Source organism: Jaculus jaculus, chromosome 7, assembly GCF_020740685.1.
Source record: "Jaculus jaculus isolate mJacJac1 chromosome 7, mJacJac1.mat.Y.cur, whole genome shotgun sequence".
In the NCBI taxonomy this organism is placed as follows: Eukaryota; Metazoa; Chordata; class Mammalia; order Rodentia; family Dipodidae; genus Jaculus; species Jaculus jaculus.
The window spans coordinates 114,451,728-114,472,560 of record NC_059108.1 but is presented as its reverse complement, the minus strand read 5'-3'; the positions used below and the strand labels follow the sequence as shown (position 1 = coordinate 114,472,560).

At 41.7% G+C, this 20,833-nt stretch overlaps 1 protein-coding gene across 1 annotated transcript in view; it reads left to right on the top strand.

Annotated features, from left to right (window-relative positions):
- Positions 1 to 20,833, top strand: part of Rtn1 (reticulon 1) — a 249,418-nt gene that overhangs the window by 105,657 nt on the left and 122,928 nt on the right. The window contains exon 2 of the mRNA XM_004649232.2: positions 13,731 to 14,501. Within this exon, the coding sequence (XP_004649289.2) occupies positions 13,731 to 14,501 (771 nt within the window). The remainder of the gene's footprint in view (positions 1 to 13,730; positions 14,502 to 20,833) is intronic.

Below are 20,833 nucleotides of genomic sequence, written 5' to 3'. Positions count from 1 at the left end.
AACAGAAAACTCCCCATGCAAATGCCAACCCTAACTCTTCACTGGTGAAAAAAAAAAATCTTGCTGAATCACTTTTTATTAAACACGAATTTTTTTCAGTCACATAGCTCAATCTATTATTCTGTCAGGCAGGCTTTAAATAAAGTCATGTGTTGGAGAAAGCAAGAGTAGTTACTCATGTTCTTAAACCCCCGAGTCTGTCCTTAGCTTTGCTTTAGAGGCTTTTGCTAGAGAATGCAGGCTTGTTTCATTTTCAGTTTTAAAATATTATATATTTATTTGCAAGGAGAGAGTGTGAAAGCATGAGAGAGGATGGGCATGTAAGGGTCTCTTGCTACTGAAAATGAACTCCAGATGCAAGGAACACTTTGCACATCTGGCTTTATGTGGGTAAGAGGGAATCAAACCTGGGCCACCAGGCTTTGCAAATAAGTGCTTTAATCGCTGAGCCCTCTATCCAGCTCCAGGCTTGTTTTAAAAATGTTTGTTCACTCATCACACAGGTAAAACTGGTCAGAAAAGAGTGTGCCTGGATTTCTCAGCACCCACTTGTCAGGCTCAGCCACAGGACACTTGCTTTCAGGAGAATATTGTCAAGATGATATAGAGGCTCCTATAACTTTTCTGGCAGACCCATTTCTCACCTGCATCACAGCCTCTGTACTCCCAACCTGCTGACTGTATAGCACTCAGGAAAGATGAGTGAGTGCCCAGGCAAAGTGCCTCTGACTGACCTCTGAGCAGACTACTGCCATCCATCCCCTGGACAGCCTGGGGGCACAGGTGTCTGGGAATTGAGGGAAGATTCACTTCAGTCATTGATTCTGACTTTTCAATCTTAAGTTTTAATATGAAACTTTTCTCAGTGTCATCTCAGTTTTTAAAAAATATTTTATTATATTATTTTTGAGAGAGAGACAGAAAGAAGCAGAGTGAGAGAGAAAGAAGGAGAGAGAGAGAGAGAGAGAGAGAGAGAGAGAGAGAGAGAGAGAGAGAGGGAGAGAGAGAGAATGGCACACCAGGGCCTTTCAGCCACTGAGAATGAACTCCAGACACATGCACCCCCTTGTGTGCATGTGCAACATTGCATGCTTGTATCAACGTGTGTCTGGCTATGTGGGACCTGCAGATTTGAACATGCATTCTTAGGCTTTGCAGGCAAGCACCTTAACTGCTAAGCCATCTCTGTAGTCCTCAGTTGTTTTTAAATGTATGCCCCTCTCTTAACAATATTCCTCAGGCTGGGCATGGTGGCACATGCCTTTAATCCCAGTACTCGGGAGGCAGAGGTAGGAGGATCACCATGAGTTCAAGGCCACCCTGAGACTACAGAGTGAATTCCAGGTCAGCCTGAGCTAGAGTGAGACCCTACCTCGAAAAACCAAATATATATTCCTCAAGACTGAGGAGATGGCTCAGTGGCTTGTTCTGCAAGCCTGTGGTCCAGAGGTTGGATCCCAGCACTAATGGAAAGCTGGACATGCTGTAGCACACACGTCCATAATCTCAGCATGTCTAAGACAATGAGGTTTGGATTTAGGAGGATCCCAAAGCTTGCTGGTCCACTAGTCTGGCCTTTCTGGAGACAAAATAACCACAGAGACCCTGAAACAAAGTAGAAAGAGAAGATCAACACCCCAAGAATATCTTCTGACCTCCTCACATGTGCACACACACACACATGCACACACACACACACGCACACACACACACACACACATCATTCAACCACACACATGCATACATGCACAAATCATTTAAAAATATTTCTTGATTTATCATGAATCAAGTTCCCTATGCCTGTTAATGTTGGCTCTATTCAAACACTAATTGGTTTTGCTTCTGTAGCTCTGGGTGAAGGTGAGCCAAATCTTTCTCTAATATAGCATATTTCTACTTCTGTAATCAGAACCTTTTCTTGTATAATCAATCTTGTATTTCTGGCATTCTCTGTGTTCCCATTTCAGAGCAGTAAGAGGAACTGCATTGAGTTATGAAATTCCACCATCAGCCCCAGCCCTGCAGCACCATCCCCAGGAGTCAAGACTTGATTCTCTCCAAAATGGAGAAAGTTCATCTGTGGATTTTGAGCACTCACATACTGTTCCTGACTGTTGTCTTTTTAAATCTCAACGTTTATGCGCAACATATTCACTCTTTTATCTTATTTAAGAAATATATTTTTAAAATTTATTTAGAGAGAGGGGAGAATGGGCATACTGGGGCCTCCTGTCACTGCAAATGATCTCCACATGCCTCTTAGTGCATCTGGCTTTATGTAGCTACTGGGGAATTGAACCTGGGCTCTCAGGCTTTATACACAAACGTCTTTAACCACTGAGCCATCTCCCCAGCCCCAACACATTCATTCTTATGTTTGTCAGAATCAATGTGTGTTTCATCGCTAAACAGTACTTAATGGAGAAGCTATGAAAACAGGCATGGCTTTGCAATCTGGGGACTTCAGCATGTAAGGCAGGTCCTAGGGAGCATGAAAAGCATGGGCCAACCATGCTAAACTCCTTCTGGGCTGAGCTGCTCTTAGAGCATGTTATTAGGGATGAAGGACCAAACTAATGGGCATTTGATAGTATGTTGGGAATGTCAAATTCTCCTGAAAAACAGAGATAATGAAATCCCATTTTAGTGTGTACTCTGAATCACACTCAAATGTATCATTAAATGTATCTGAATGTATCATTTAATTGTCATAATAACCCAGTGAGGTGGGCTCTATAATGCCCTCATTTTAAAGATTGATCAGTGGAGCCTCTAAGAGATTAAGTTTCCCAGAGCCACACGGCACATGGTGGCAGAGCCAGTATACAAACAGCCTGAGCGGTAGGCCACCAGTGTATATGATTCTGTTCTGTGAGGATGAGTCAGCATGAGAACTGGGATTTCAGGACGGAAGCTTGCCTTGGGGAAAGCCAAGCCATCTTCAGCAAGTCATCTTTGTCATGCCAGTGAATTCAAAATAGAATAAAATGCTCCGCCTTTATGAGATTACTGGATTCATCTGCCTCATGAGTCATCCTTCTGATCTATAACATTAGTAGCTACAAGAGCTCATTTTAACATTTTAACAGCACATGTGATTTAATGCTCATCCTCTCAGTTCATTTTAATCTTTCTTATACTCAGCTTTTAAACTAAAACTAGTGACTATGGGATCCTCAATATTTATTATAAGTACTTTCTTAAAATTTACTTACAAATAGAAAATACTGTTTTAAAGACCTAATTAGGTAACTGAATTTTCTTTGTTGTTCCTTCTCAGCTACCCCTGAGTTCACACATTGATTTTTGTTTTGTTTTGTTTTTTTTTTTTGAGACAAGATCTCACTTAAGCCAAGCTACTCTCAAATTTGCTACATAGCAGAGATGACTTTGAACTCCTCCTGATCCTCCTTCCTCCACCTCTTGAGTACTGGGATTACAGGCATGAGCTACCAGCTCCACCCACACATTCATTCTTGATGTGCATCTGCCTCCACAGAGAGCTGGTTTCCAGACAGCCTGGGAGACAGCCTTTGGTGAAACCAGACATTCAGAAGAATCTGAATACACATTGAAAGGCTTAAGCCTTCACAATAGAAAGAATTAAAGAAATTAGAATTAAAATAAAAATAGAAAAAAAAATAGAATTAAAGAAAGTGAGGGGCAAGCAAATTTATAATACATAATAAATACCACAGAAACACAAAAGCCTAAAAATAAAAGGGAAATTCAACACATGAAAATGTATATTACAAGAATAGAGCACAGGCTTTTGTAATCATTATTATACTTTAGATCACAGTGAATCACTACTTTTTATTTAGGGCATGGCTTTTCTCAGAAAATATGTTCACATTCATATTTGTGTGATGAGTCTTTCCTACCTCATCCACTGAGGCTCACATACTAATTGCTCTTGGAAGCTTCCTCACAGTGAATGTGTATGCATATATATATATATATATATATATATATATATATATATATGTATATATATATGTATATATATTTATTTATTTATATGTATACATATATAGAGATAGATATAGATATATACATACATACATATGAATGAGTGATTTCTAGGCCACATGAGCAAAGCACCATTATTGAATGGAAGGACGTATATTTAACAGCATAACAATATTGGTTCCTACCTGAGGCAGTGGCCTGTGCTCTTCCTAATTCCCATGTCTGCCAGCTCTGCAGGAAGCACTGACAAGAATTAATTGGCTTTCCTGAGCCTCAAGGCTCAGCTCTGCTTCTCAATTCCAACAATCCCCACATGACTGCTCTTGCATAATTTACTATACAGAGGGCTTTCTGTTTACAAGAGTTTCCTCTGTTACACACCATATAAAGCATATATATTTTTCAAATTCAAGAATCTTGGGAACCTTTCAGCGTAGTTATCTCACTGTAAGAAAATGAAGCATGGTCTTTTTCAAAGCATTTGGATTATCTATTGTTGTGATAATTCTAACACAATCTCTTCTAAAGTACATGAATAAAATAAAGTATAATGCATGACTTATATATGCTTGGGCAATAATCCCAAACAACAATTGCAAATGTCATAACACAAAGTGTATAATTTTCTAAAATCTAAAACACAGAAAGATCAAAACCCCAAAAATGTAATTTTAGAAAGTGTAACTTAAAGATGTACTAAAATCAACTGGCTACCTTTTTGCTATGCCTCTACCACACATTCTTTCAAAAAGGATTTATTTGAGAAGCAGGTAAAAGCATAGTAGAATGCTTCATAGGCCACTTTACACAATAAAATAGGCAATACTAGCATACCTATGTTTGCAAGCCTAAACTCTGAGGTATACTAATGATAATGGCAGGAATATAACGGTTTTGAGAAGACAAATTGTATCCATAAATAAATAGGTCCAAAGGTAAAAGTACATAGCTATGTATCATTTGGGTGGGAATTGTGTACACCCAGTTTTTCAACTGTAGTTATCTGACATACTGTGACAAGACAACTGTGATGGTTAATCTCAGTTGTTAATTTAACAGGATTTAATATCACCATAGAAACAAATCTCTGGACCTATCACTGAGGGATTTTTCCATATTGGGTCAATTCACTAAGTTTATGGGGGACACCTGACTCAAACCACCATAAGGACCCACCCTATATGTGGGCAGAGCCATTCCATGGGCTGAGTGTTCTGATCTGCATCAAAAGGAGACAGCAAGGTGACCTCCAGTATTCGTTATTCTCTGCTTTCTGGTGCAGACATGATGTGACCAGCCTCAAGCTGCTGCTACTATGACTCTGCCATGAAGGACTGCGCCCTTGAACAGTGAACCAAAATAAGCCTCAAGTGGCTGTAGTCAGTTCTCATTTGTCATAAAACGAGCTAATTCTTCTGACAATATTGATCAAACACTATAATGGGGGCTGAGCATGGTACTTTATGTCTGTAATCTCATCACTTGGGAGACTGAGACTGGGGCATTACTGTGAGTTCAAATCTAGCTTGGTCTACACAATGAATTCAGGACAACCTGGACTATAGAATGAGACTCTATCAATTGCCCCCACTCCAAAAACCCCTTGTGATGGGCTATCATCTCATATACAAGTACCCAAAGAACTGAGATCTTGAGAAATTTTATCTTTCTCAAAGGCAGGTATAAAAACGATGTCTCTTCAATAATGAGAAAATTTCAAGCTTTTTATGTATACTTACAGCATTTATGTGCAAAGCCAACTTTGTGATAATGCACTTTCATGAAGTCAAATTTTCCAAAAAATATATGAAATAAATTAGAACTCTTAAGACATCTTTACATAGTTTGTGCCACCAATATTGGAATGTCTGTGAAGTTGAAATATGTAGCGTAACAAATTATAAAATTCATGCTGATAATTTAAAATAACAGGAAAATCTAAAAAAACTTAAAATATGAAAAGTGTGTTGTAGGACATTACAGACAATTGCACAGAGGTGGTCCATACAGAGAGGGCTGACTTTTGTAATCCTTAGTTACTGTGACGTCTTACATCACAATGACTCATGGGTTTTTGTTTTCCTCTCAGGGCATGCCTCTCCTCAGAGCACAGGATCACATCTATGTTCTGGGTGGTGGGTCTTCCTTACTCAGTCCACCAAGGCTCTCGTTCCGATTTCTCCTGGAAGCCCCCTCCTGGTCATTGCCAGGTTCCCATGTGTCAGTCCACTTAGCATGACAGTGTATAACTGAAATCGCATGAATTTCTTCCCTAGAAATTTAGCTTTCAACTCTTTATATAAACCTTTTTAGTCAGTGGATCTTGTAGTTTAGGGGATTTGGGCTTTTAGGATTTTAACATTCTAGCTTTTTCACCTTTTGGGATTGTGATTTCTTTTTGGATTTTAGCCTTTAATAATTTTATCTTTATTTTTCTCTCGGTGCTGAGGACCTAACCCAGGACCTTGCGCTTGCTAGGCAAGCACTCATCCACTGAGCTAAATCCCCAACCCCTCCTTTAAGAATTTTGATTTGAGTTTAGTGTGTTGTCATTTGGGGTTACATTTTTCAGAATCATGACCAGCACTGAGTTTATACAAGTGATCATTCCTCTGCCTCCTCCACTAGCTGTCAGTATGTACAGTGTGGCAAAGGGTTCTTCCAATTTTGTACTGGGCTCTTCGAGCAAGATCAAGCTGGCTGGATAAGAATTTCACAGCAGTGGCTTTTCCCCCATTGCTGATTTTATGTTATACTTTCTCAAATAATGTAGATGATTCTGGATTCTGTTCTCTCATCATTACCATTTATCTGGGAAGGCAAAACTCTCTAAAACATCACCTTGGGTAAACTTATATTGATTCTGCTTTATAGGAACAGAAAAGATGAGAAAATTGTCAGACTATAGTGATCACTGTTCAGTACAAAAATCATGGAAAGTCAGAGTGGATGTCCATCCAACTTTTGTCTATCCAGCTTTTCACAAAGTGTTGGTTCCTACTGGACTTCGTCAGAGTATCTACTGTGATCAGAACACACTTGTTTTCAGATGAGCCCCACTGCATTTCTACATAACCACACCCTTAAAGTTTTTCACATACAGAGCTAAAAATGTACTCTTTGTAACTTGTTTTAATTAGCCCAACTTTGCTTTTGGCAGCTGTATAGCATAAATCCAGTCATGGATTGACCCATTCATTCAATTATTTATTTTGCATTAGATGCTTACCAAGTATATTATAGTGAGTCAGCCATGAGCTTCAGACTTTAGGAGCTGGAAGATTATTTAGTAACTTGGATATATGTAAATATAAGTCATGAGTCATGAGCAATATAAATCTCTTGATACAAGAATTAGGAGCTGCAGAGATGATTTAGAGAGGTTAAGGCTCTTGCCCTTAAAGCCTAATGATTTCCCAGTACCTACATAAATCCAGATGCACAAAGTGGTACATGCATCTGAAGTTTGTTTGCAGAAGCTACAGGCCCAGTTGTGCTCATTCTCTCTCTTTCTCTCTCTCCCTCCCTCTCTCTCTCTCTCTCTCTCTCTCTCTCTATTTGTCTCCTGGGTATGGTGGTGCACACCTTTAATCCCAATATGCAGGAGGCTGAGGTAGGAGGATTGCTATGAGTTATGAGTTCAAGACCAGCCTGAGACTACGTAGTGAATTGCAGGTGACCCTGTGCTAGAGTGAAACCCTACCTCAAAAAAACAAAACAAAACAAAATTAGAAGGAAGACCAACAGAGAGGGTGGTGTGCTCCTGGAGGTATTTGCAGGGCTACAGTAAGTTCCTCCATGTGTGTATGTTACAGTCTTACCCATGTGATAGCATTTGCATGTCAAAGGCTCTGGGAGGTGAGTAGGTCATGAGGATGAGTGCCTCTATAAAAGAGGCCTTGTACAGAGCCCTCATTCTTTTTGCCATATGAGGTGACAGCAGAGAGATTACCGTCGAGGAAGCAGGCACTCACCAGACAACCTATGAACACTCCAATCTAGAACTTTCCAGCCTACAGAATAAATGTCTGTTGTGTGATAGCTATCTGGTTTGTGACATTTTTTTGTTATAACAGCTATACTAGAATAAGCCATTCAGTTTTGTAATAGCAGCTATGCTAGAATAAGCCAGCCAATCAGTACATCACCTCATACTTCATGGCTTGAGGCTCGAGAGTAGATTCAGATGCGGCTTGGAAAGATCAAGTGTTGAAGAAGTGGCTGGTGGTTTTATTTCTTTCTTATTTATTCGTTGAAAGCTGATGTTTGGAGAATAAAAGAGGGCCCAAAATGTTGATAGCACAAGTGTGATCAGTGGAGGATTCTGCATGCCTGGATAGAAGGGTAAGTCAGAGGAGTGATGGAAGCTGGCTGTGGGGAAGGAGGAATTCTGTGTCTCAAATGCCACGCTGCAGAATTTTAGGATTATGCTGAGATGCAGAAAAGAGCCAGCCCTGCAGCCTGGTCCCAAGCCAGTGATGCTGTGTTTACTGTGATAACGCAGGTAGTAAGAGACATGGAGCCACAGGGAACGGATGGCATCTAAAAGTGGTTATGGCTGAAAGCACTGTGCTGGCCAGTGAACCGAAGCACTAAATATTACCAGTTGAACGGCAATAACTCTGATACTGTCCTGGGAGCTATCTACTGTGTTTTCTGTGGCGGTGAAGTCCCTTTCCCACCCATATCTCCAGATCACTATTATTCCTAGACAACTACTTATTAACACCTGAAGGCGGTTCCGAATAATTGTGGCAGGGAATCTCAGGATCCAAACGCCAGTGGATTGATTTCTCTGCCTGCAGTGGAGCCGACAAGTAGGATAAGTGCAAAGAACGATGGGAGGAGCTTTTATTTGTTTGGTTTTGTTTATTTTTCAAGGTCGGGTCTCACTGTAGCTCAGGCTAACCTGGAATTGACTGGCCTCTCAGGCTGGCCTTGAATTCACAGTGATCCTCCTACCTCTGCCTCCCGAGTATTAAAGAGAATTAAAGAGAATTAAAGGCGTGCGCCACCATGCCCGGCGGGCGGAGCTTTTAGAATTCTTTCGGAAGAAGGTCTGTCTGCACTCGTGGATTGACATTATCTTTTGCTGGTTGATGTATGTGTGGGCCATTAAGTACTACTCTTTTTGCATTGAGCTTCATATTTTGGGGATCTAATTTGGAAAGGGGGGCTGACACGTGCAAAGGAAATTAAATTATAACTTTTGATGAAATGTACATATGTGAAGTGGTCTGTTGTTCACAAGTTAAGCCACTTGTTGAATGAAGTGAGTGCCATTAGCAAGTTGGGGGAAATTTCCAACCCACTTTCTTACATTGTCTCCACATGTATGATTAATTCTACATTTTATAGTTATTTTTCTTCAGTTTGCAAACATTTATTGAGTACACACTATGTGTTGGGACTCATTCTATTTGCTGGGCTGTCTTACTGAATAACATTGCCAAAGATTCCTGCCTTCCTAGCGCATGCCTAGCAAGAAAGGACAATCAACAATTAAGTAATAAAAAGGAGTTAATTATATATTGGAAGGAGAGAGGTGATATTGGAAAAAATAGAGAAAGTTAGAAGGAAACACGATTCTCAGGGTATGGGGAGAACAGAACTGGCTGCGACTTGAATTTGGTGGCCTGGGGTCTCTTCTTTAAAGGGGTGATATGGGAGCCCCAAACTTGGAATAAAGACACTTGGTTATGAGGCTGCAGGAGGAGTTCCAAAGAGGAAAATAGCACCAAAGTGCTGAGTCAGGAGAATGCCAGAATAGAGAAGTCTGGGCCATTTTCAATCCCCATAACAAACAATAGCTTGTTCCACACAAGCAGGAAGGTAGGAAAATACAAACATTGTTTATTTATATTATGATGATACAAAATTGTGTAGAAAAAAAATATTTACAAACTTATTCAAGACAATGTGCAGGGCATTAGAAGAACTTTCCCGGCTTTGAGTCCTGGAACCACCACCTCCATCCTATGAGCTCTTGAGTGAGTTCTTAACTTTATTGTTCCCTCAGTTTTCTCATCTATAAAATGAGCCCATCACCACATGCCTTCTAGGACTGCTTCAGTGAACAAAAGAGTCAATGTAAGGGAAAAGCTTGGAATTATGACTCAGCAAGCTCTCAAGAGCTACCACTGATCTCATTATGTTAATAGTGTATTATTACTACTTTTATTGGCATGTGTTATGAACATAGTGATTAGGCTCATAAAGACAAATCCTTTCAAGTGTATCATGTTCCCCTTCCCCACCCTCACCTGTCTCCCTCCTTCCATCCTTTGCTTTCACTGCTCGTCCTTGCCTCCAAACTCCCTTCTGAGTTCATGTTATATATGTGTCTATGTGTGTATAATGGTTATATATGTGTGTGTATGTATATGTGTATACATACATACACACACACATACACACATATATATATACATATATATATACACATTCTATGCATATATATTATAGAATTCATTAATGAAAGAAAACCTGTTATATTTATTTATCTAGTTTGTTTCCCTTAATATGATAACCTAGAGTTGCAGACAATATAATTCAATTCTCCTGCATGCCTGAGTAAAACTCGATTGCATATATGTACTATGGTTTCTTTATAGTCATCTAGGCTAAGGCCATACCTTAGCTAATATAAACAGTGCTACAATAAACACCGATGTTCAAGTATCTCTGCAGTATGTTGACTTAATAATTGTTTGGGACCCAAGAGTGCTATAGTTAGGTCAAACGATAGTTCTATTTTTAGGTTTTATAAGAACCGCTACAATGATTCCATAGTGATTAGACCAATTTACATCCTTGTAATTTTTTTTCTTTTTCTTTTTTAGAGAGAGAGAGAGGGTGGGGAGGGAGGGAGAGAGAATTGGCACACCAAAATCAAACTCCAGATGCTTGCTCCACCTAGTCGGCATGTGCAACCTTGCGCTTGCCTCACCTTTGTGCATCTGGCTTATGTGGGATCTGGAGAGTCAAACATACATCCTGAGGCTTCACATGCAAGAGCCTTAACTGTTAAGACATCTCTTCAGCCTCAATTTACATTTTTAAAAATTTTTTGCTTACTTTTATTTATTTATTTCAGAATGACAGACAGAGAGAGAAAGAGGCAGTTAGAGAGAGAGAGATACAATGGGTGTGCCAGGGCCTCCAGCCTCTGCAAACTAACTCCAGACGCGTGCATGTTGGCCTCCCATCTTTACTGTAGGTTATAGATTATAGACACCCATCTCAGTGGCTGGCTTTACATGAGTTCTGGGAATTTGAACTCAGGTACTCATACTTGCATGGCAAACACTTTATCCATTGAAACTTCTCCCCAGCCTGGTTGGGTATTTTTATTCACCTGTGTTCCTTTAGTAGGACAGAGGTGTCATTCCTTCCCTCAGGACTTGAGCTGCGCTCAGTAGATAAACCCTCACCCCTCCCCCATACTCAGGACACTAGGCACACTTTCTAGCACCACTTCAAGAGTAGAATACTCACTACAGAAGTATCCAGAATTATATGGATTAGCCTTCTATGAACATATAGTTGTAACGAAATAAAAACTATGATCCCTTTGACTCTACTAACTTTGATGGAATAAATAAACAAGGATAGCAAGTGTGCACCAAGATATTAATTAGGAATGGTAAGAATGGAAAGAAAGCAATCAGAGTAAGGCTATTGATTGCTATTAGAGCAACAGACAAAAACAGAAAAGGCAAAAGTAAATAGAAAGGGAGAATAGTCAAAAAGAGAGGTGAGGAGATAAGGCAGTTCCAGTTAAAGGCAGAATGATAGGGATAAAGAAATTCTATCACACAAGCTAAAACAGCTTTGGTACTTGAAAGGCTGAGACTGGAGATCTCCAGCCCAGGCCAACTTGTGCCTTGGGGAGAGCAGAAAGAGAAAGAGAGTGAGAGAGACAGAGGAAGAGGAGAGAAGGAAAGAGAGAAGGGAGGAAGAGGAGGAGAAGGAGGAAGAAAAGGAAGAGGAGAAGGAGGGAGAAGAAGTATACAAAATTAAAATTAGACATTGTTTAGTATTTCTGACTATGAGGTCAGCTACAGGCTGTCTCTGTACTTTCTTGCCTTCCTTTCTCTGACATTTGACATTTGGTGTCTTTCTGATGAGAACATAATGTTTGGGGCATTATACTTCATGTGTAAATCTTTATTGTTTGCCCCACAACCAGAAAATGTGGTTTGTGAACTAGGCAATTGGTTATTGTAACTCGAAGTATCTTTGAGTCTCTGGGTCCTTGAGAAGATTGTTGGCAAGCTTTCTGACCCTAGAACCTTTAAGCTTATCACTGCCTGTCTTTCTTCTGAGGAGTCAGTGAGTTTCATTCCAGTCCATAGCACAGACAAGACTTCTACTGAGTGGAATGCTATGGATCTGACTTAAGCTGTTCTCTTTTTTTTCCTTCCCTTTAGCTAGAGCCATTCTGTGTGCCCACTTTTGTTAGCTTTATGAGTTGATGATTTGCTCTGGTATGATCTCTAGCTGTGTGTAGAGTTTTTATATTGTGCATGGTGTGTGTGTGTGTTTTGTGTGGGGTTATATTTATATGTGTGTGGTACATTTGTATGGCATTGAAACTGTAGGGCTTTATTTATAAAATTCTTAGAAGAATAAAGCAAAAATTCCACTGTTTTGAATATAGTGAATCCTTAATAGACATTCATTTTTCCCCCTTCTCTGGTAGCATTTACAGCAAAGAAAAACAATAGAGGATTTTCTTCTCATAGTTCATGCATTTGGGGAGCTGGATGAAAGCCCAATTGACACATTCTGTTGACTCAAACTTATTGTTTTGTCTTTAGCACCACCAGTTGAGTAAATTCTTAGAGTAATATTTTGGATATTTGAAAGCAACTAGTTGGCAGTAAAGATGTGAATGAGGAAGAAGATGTAATGAGGGGAAACCAAAGAAAGAGAGAAGTGTGCCATTCAGTTGATGCCACTTTGGCATGAGGCCCCAAACTAGGAGATCTTTCGTCTTAGTACCTTAGGAAAGAAAATGGTCTGGGGCAATACAAAAAGAGTGAGCCCAAAAGTGAGCAAAGGACAGGCCAAAGGATTTCTGGAAACTTCTCACAGTTTTGTGAGACTCTAAGAGTAGCCCCTCTCCAGTTAACTGCACTGTATTATTTATTTACAAACTTGAGTTCACCTCCATTTCCACATGTATGTCAAGGTCCATTAAGAATATAGATGTAAAGAGAGTTTCTTTTTAATAAAACTAAGTCAACTTAGACACTGTGTGCTGGAAATAACTTTTTTGTGTCTTCTGGGATTTGTCCTCAGCATATCTGGACCTATGTGAGTTTCTTGGGGCTGTCTCATAGAAAGTACCAGAGTGGGGCTGGAGAGATGGGATTGGGGTTAAGGCACTTTCCTGCAAAGCCTAAGGACCCAGATTTGATTCCCTAGTACCCATGTTAAGCCAGATGCACAAGGTGGCACTTGCATCTGGAGTTCATTTGCTGTGGCTAGAGGTCCTGGCCCACCCATTTTCTCTCTCTCTCCTCTCTCTCTCTCTCTCTTTCTAATAAATAAACAATATTTTAAAAAAGACTCAAAGAAGTATAAGAGTGGTAGACTATTGCATATATAAGGAAAACGAGGCATGTGGTGCTTTGGGGTCCTCAAGAGAAAGGATGTCATGTCTCCACAAGATGGACTAGATGGTGGGTTTAGCAGAAGAGAAACGTATAGCTGGTTGCCTACTCACAGTCTGCTACTGTTTTAATTGATAGGTATGTCTGCTGTTTCCAGTGCCCTGGATCATTCCTTCTCAACACTGAAAGACGGAGAAGGGACATGTTACACTTCTCTTATCTCTGACATCTGCTACCCACCTCAGGAGGACTCTACATACTTCACTGGAATTCTTCAGAAGGAAAACGGCCACGTGATCACTTCAGAGAGTCCTGAGGAAGTGGGGACCCCTGGGCCCCCCTTACCAGAAGTGCCTGGGATGGAGCCTCGTGGCTTATTAAGTTCTGATTCTGGAATAGAGATGACTCCTGCTGAGTCCACTGAAGTGAACAAGATCCTAGCTGACCCCCTAGACCAGCTGAAAGGAGAAGCCGACAGATACATTGACATAACCAGGCCAGAGGAGGGGAAGTGTCAGGCGCCACATTCTCCTGAACTCAAAGATAAAGACTTGGACTTTAAGAATAAGGACACTGAAATCTCCACAAGTCCAGACGGGGTCCATGCACCTCAAAAGCCAGCTCCTGTGGAGGGAAAGATCATCAAGGACCACTTATTTGAAGAATCGACCTTTGCTCCTTACATCGATGAGCTGTCTGAGGAGCAGCACAGTGCGCCTCTGGTTACTGCTCCCATCAAGATCACGCTGACAGAGATAGAAACCTCTGCTGTAACTGCTACCCATGAGACGACTCCAGAGAAGCAAGACCTCTGTCTGAAACCAAGTCCTGACACAGTCCCCACTGTCACTGTCTCAGAGCCTGAAGATGACAGCCCAGGATCTGTTACTCCTCCATCTTCTGGAACAGGTAAAAGACACTGGTGGTTCCCCACCTTGGAGAAATCCAGACTTCGGGTATCTGAAGTCTTAAAGCAGTTAGTGAGGAATGAGGGCTTGCATCCAAGATGCCTGACTCCATGGTCCTCTTCAATCACATTTAGTTTAACTGATTTAATTAACATGCAGCTATTTTAAAGCCTGTGCCCATGGTATGTGGACTGTGATCTGGGATTTCCCTTAAAGTCTTATTGGATTTTCTTTGTGAAATATTTCTGTCTTCATCTGAGGGGGGAGGTAAGGGTGACACAATACAAATGTCAGCATCTTCCTGCAGCCCTGCTGCTCAGATCAGGGAAGTGTCACCTGCTTCGAGGTTAGCTCTCCTCTCTGATACCCAGCTCTCTGGAGGCACCATGGGGAAAGCACCTTGGCTGGTCTACCTTGTCCAGGACATGTAACATGCCTCACGTTGGCTCTACATCTGTATAATGGAGGAGGAGGGAGTATGTGGGCATCAGGTTCTTTTAGGGGCAGCATAGACCATGAGAAAGAATCTCCACAAAAGGTGGCATTCCCTCTCCATTCAATCTCTGCATTCCCACTTTAATTTCTTTAGCTCACTTAAGTGAGTTACATTTTTAAAATTATTATTTATTTTGAGAAAGAGAGAGAGAGAGAGAGAGAATGGGTATGCCAGGGTTTCTAGCCAGTATGAATGAACTCCAGATGCATGCACCCTTGTGTGCACAGCCTTATGTGCACGTGCGTGTTGTGCACTTGTGTCACTGTGCATCTGGCTATGTGAGACCTGGAGGTTCAAACATGAGTTCTTAGGCTTCACAGGCAAGTACCTTAACTGCTAAGCCATCTCTCCAGCCCTGCAGTTACATTTTTGAAACTGAAAGACATGCTTGGTTAAAATAACAAAGTTGAGAATTTGCTAGAGTGTGATCATTCTGAATTTGAACGTTCTCCTATTCTGACTCGAGGTACAATGTTAAACCACATTCAGATCCATTCTGTCAAACACAAAGAGGTTATTTTATACCCCAAAATGAAAGATAAGGGTGGAAGTAGGAACCTCCTCAGCCAGGTCTGGGTACCCTGTCTACTCACCCTGTGCTCTGTAACACCATGCATCCTTGCTCAAGCTTTCCTGTCTGTACCACTTTTGAGTGCCCCGTAGGAATGACAATAAAAATGACTGTGAATGATTTGGGCCTCTGCCCTGCCTCTGGGTCTAGCATTCTAACCACTTCCCAAAGAGCCTTGGTCAGCATCTTAGGTGAACACACTCATACTGCAGGTTGAAATGGACCCACAGCCTCACAGGGAGCATTGTCTCAAAACGTGGCTCCAGTGCTGCAGCCCATCCAGGACCAAGGGTTAGCAGCCTCGATGAAAGCCCCTCCTCTTCTGCCTCTAGACTTTGGCATTGAAGACTCCCCACCTCCCTGCTGCTACCTCAGATTTGTTGAACTGCGAGTCCGCCCAGGCCCCATCACACAAAAATCTCCTGCACCAATTTCCTGACTGAAATTTATCCACTCATCCATCTGTTCATTCAGAAGACACTTTCTGCACTTTCTCCTGGTAGGTGCTCTATAGGGCACTGGTAATGCAGGCAATTTAAAAAAAAAAGTAACAAATAGCAAATAACAAACAAAAACTAATTCTTGCCCTCCAGTGGGAAAGATGACCAAGAGAACTCTCCTGCTCCAGGACAATCTATCTTCTGAGAAAGGGAAACAGAATGCTCCAAGAACATCAAATTCTAGCAATGTCTAATTGGAGATTGTTGTTGGCTCTCAAAGGAGCAGGAGAAAATGAACAGGTAAAGGGGAGGGGTAGCTTCTCAACTACAGAAGGTACAAAGATATGGAGCGTTTGAGGGCACAGTAAATTGCCCGGAAGTAAGTTGTTAATTGAAAACTAAGGCTCCTGGTGGGTCAGTCTTGACTCTTCTCAGCCTACATCACGAAGTAGGGACTATTTGGGACATAAAGCCCTCTTATATGTGTGTTTTGTTTTGTTTTTTTTGTCACATAGTAAAACCCTTCTAAAGATACTCAGTGCGCAGAAGATGTAAGCTATATAACCAGCTGCGTTTTCTAGAGTGACGAGTCCAGAGGAGCTTCAGCCATCCTTTAAGACAGTGAAATGTAGCACATTGAGGTCATTTACATACACATGCTCCAAGTAAAAATCACTTCACACAGGTGACTAAGACTTGCTGCAGGGCCCATACGTTGCTAGGGAAACTACACTGTTTCTCCCCAGTAGCCAAGGCTCCCTGGGATTTTGGAGCAACCTCAGGTGAAGCCAGAGACAAACCTGGCTCACAGGATTTTGACATCTTATGGTCTTGGATTGTCCACTCAACAGCATGAGCTTTGTCTAGTGGCTGTCAGCATTCTGCATAGAGTTTATTATTCATGACCCAGAAAGTCCTCCAACCTGGGGCTAGTGACATGACTCGGTGGTTAAGGTGCTTACCTGCAAAACCGAATGGCATAGGTTCAATTCTTCAGTACCCACATAAAGCCAGGCCCATAAAGTGATGCATTGTGTCTGGAGTTCTTTTGCAATGGCTAGAGGCCATGGCACACCCTTTTTTCTGTCTCTCTCTGCTTACAAACAAAAAGAAAGAAAAAAAGAAAGTCCCTCAACCTGTGGCAGAGTTGTCTCCCATGTTTAGCTCCTGTCTGTGCACGTACCCTACATCAAAATACTTAAGTCATGTGACAAAGGAAAAAAATGGAATTATCAATAATAGTAGGAATAAGCTTGTCACTGAGGTCTTTTTCACTGTTCCTTTCGTCCCCCAGTGTTTCCCTCCCCCCTCCCCATCTTCTCCTCAGCCTTGGCATCATGGGACGCAGTGCCCACAGATGGGAAGGTATGGGCTTTAAAGCATTGGCTGGTTCCTGGGTCGGTTTACCATCACAGTGCCAGTAGGTGAGACAGATGCTGGGATTTTGTATGCTCATACACAGAAACAGAGGAGAGGAAAAGCATCCCCAAGGGAATTCTGTTTAGCATTGTTTAATAAATAAGCGAATCATCGACTCCAGAAAGTGAGACAAAATTTTCATTTTGAATAGTTTCAACCATAGATTGTGACATTTAAGCCAGGAGTCTGATATATTCTCTTCAATTCTGATAGACTATTCCATTTTGTAATGTTCTCTACCATACTTAGCCATTTTCATCTTATTAAATAATGTTCACTGAAGAAGAGAGAACAAATTACCAGAAGTTTATTTTCAGCTAATATCAGTCAGTCATAAAAACAAGTGAACTAAATGCCCCAGTGCCCAGAAAGTATATTAAATGTCTTGTTGCATTGTGTATGCATCACTGACACATCAGCCCCAAATTGATTCAGGCACAGCACTGAGAAGCATGCTGTTGCAGTCCTAGATGCTATTTGTAGTGCCAGCCTCAGAAAGGACAGTGACCAGGATATTATCAAACTACTCTCCCTTTACTTCCTACAAGAAGCAATGAGCAATGCAATGTAAATGAATTGAAACTCTAAAAAATTTCTGCTGCTATTTCCCTGCATTGATGAGGTCTGTCTTCTATCCATTTCAGAAAACTCGCTCTTTTATTCAAAATCTACTTCCTGTGCTGGGGAGATGGCTCAGTGGTTAAGGCGCTTGCCTGCAAAGCCTAATGACCTAGTTTTGATTCCCCAGCACCCACATAAAGCCAGATGCACAAAGTGGTGCATGCATCTGGAGTTCATTTGCAATGGCTGGAGGCCCTTGCATTGCTCACTCATTCTCTCTCTCCTCTCTTTTTCTCTATCTCTTTTTCCTTGTAAATAAATAAAAATTAAAAACTTAAATAATATTTAAAGAAAATTTGCTACTTCCTGAGTGACTTCTATATGTCACAGGTATGCTAGGCATCAGAGACATTGCAGTGTGTAAGATGTGCAGGGTCTTTGCCATCATGGAGGTTACGTACTGGGCACATGAGAAAGACAGTTAAAAGAAAAGGGAGGTTGGGGAGATGACTCTGCAGTTAAGTGCTTGCTGTGCAAACCTACCAACTGGAAGTCAGCTCCCCAGTATCCACATAAAGCTGGATGCATCTATAATCCTGATGTGCCTATGGCAATGGGAGGTGGAGTCGGGAGAATCCCCAAGCTGGTGGGTCAAATAGTTTGGCCTTCCCAGTGACAAAACAATAAGGGAGACCTTGTTTCAAACAGAAAACCAGCAACCTATGTTTGTCTTCTAACCTCCATACATGTGCCATGGCAAATGTATGCCCACACACATCTTATACACACACACGTAAACCTACACTCACCAAAAAATGTGCCATAGTATAGTTTCACTAAGTGTGAGTACTAGAAAGAGTGATACGGCGTTAGAATTGAGGGAGGTCAGAAATGGCCTCTGAGCTGATGACAAGCGAACCTGAGATCTCAATGAGCAGGAGCCCCTAAATTCAAAGACAGGGACTTTGAGAGACTCTAAGGGCAGGGGACAGGCTCAGTTATTTGGGAACTGAGAGATGGCCAAAGGTGCAAATGAGTAAGAAAGAGGACAGCTATATTTGTGGCCTGAAACATGCACAGAGAGGTGGAGGCACCCATGCAGTAGGTGAGGAATTTGGCTTTGGATTTAGTTCTGAGGCAATGGAGAACCTCTGAAGAGTTTTGGGCTGGGAAATGACATCACACATTTGCTTGTCCACTCATGTATTCACGTAATAAACATTTAGTGGCCATTTGCCTCATGCCAGACATTATTCTAGCACCACCAAGGATTCAGCAGTGATTGACAACAGAACTCTTGTCTCATGGAACCGGCACTCAGGAAGACACACACACACACACACACACACACACACACACACACACACCACCTAAATATTATTTAATATAATACCAGGTAGCTATGACCGTTATGAAAAAAAAACACAGCAGCTAAAATGTAGGATAGTATGGGGATATGGTGAGAAAAGTACGGTGGCTCTGGGCAGAGATCTGAGAGGCATGAGGGGACAGGCCATGCAGATACATGATGCAGATGTGCCAGGCTGTTAAGACCAGTGCAGAGATGGTCAGCTGGGCACCTCCGTGTGCTCTAGCTGGAGGGCGAGTGTGGCTCGAATGGGGAAGGAAGGGCAGACAGGTTCAGATCAGGGTTTTCAGATGGTCCACGTGGAAATGTCGTGGTAAAAAGCCAGGAGCAAAGCACAGAGCTGACAGGCGGCATCATTCACTGCTGGACACCAGCAGCAGCTCCGTGGAATCGCCTTTCCTGTCATAGCATCGAGATTACCTGCTGTGACAAACGAATCATCCCAAAGAGCCAAGTCTGACCTTGTAGGTTTTCATGGTCAACTTGATCCTTTAAATCAGCTCCTTCTACTTCCGTGTGTCCATCTAGACACACGGTGACCAGTATCTTAGCTAGAGGCCCACGAAGCTTAAGTGTGGACTAAAAACCCTATTTTATTATAAAAGTATTCCTGATTACTCAGAATTGCAATAAATTTTCTAGTGTCTAGAAAGGACCATGTCTAGAAGAGCTACTGGGTCCCTTTTGGCTCAATCAGGACAGATTGCATTTGAGGTCACACCTTCATTTGTCCACAGTGGAGCTCAGCAGGCACAGTCCACAGCCATCAATCAACCTTATCTAATCCTCTTTTTATTCTCTGGGAGGGATGGAGGACATTTTGAGGCTTCAACACAGGGATGGTGATGGAGACTTAGTGTTGATGATGTCACCTTAGGTGCAGTGAGCAGAGACTTAAGGCAGAGCTAATGGGGATGACAAGACATCTAATGCCTAGGAAGAGGCTCGTGAGCTGCTCACTGAGGTGGCCAAAGTCAGGAGGTCTAGGAGGAAAATCTGAAGAAGGTATTCTTATGGAAGACCCCAATGGAGAGATAACATGTCAAATGCTATCGAGAAGTCATAGGAGTTGAGAAATGAAGTGGCATGGAGCCAGGCATGGTGGCACACGCCTTTAATCCCAGTACCTGGGAGGCAGAGGTAGGAGGATCACTGTGAGTTTGAGGCCAGCCTGAGACTACCTAGTGAATTCCACATCAGCCTAGGCCAGAGTGAGACCCTACTTCAAAACAACAACAAAAGAAAAACCAGTGACACTGAAATTGTAGGTGAACAGGCACAAACACTCCAGGTAAAACCCAAATTGAAATGCTATATTCATTTTGATCCAAATTTTAGAGGTTTCATCTAACTGAAGTTTTACTCATGGCATAGTCCAAAATAGCTTGGATTGTTCCAGTAGTGGAGAACAAAGCCAAGCTTCTTATACCTTTCTTTTAAAAACAACTTTATTGAGGTATAGCCTGCATAACCTACA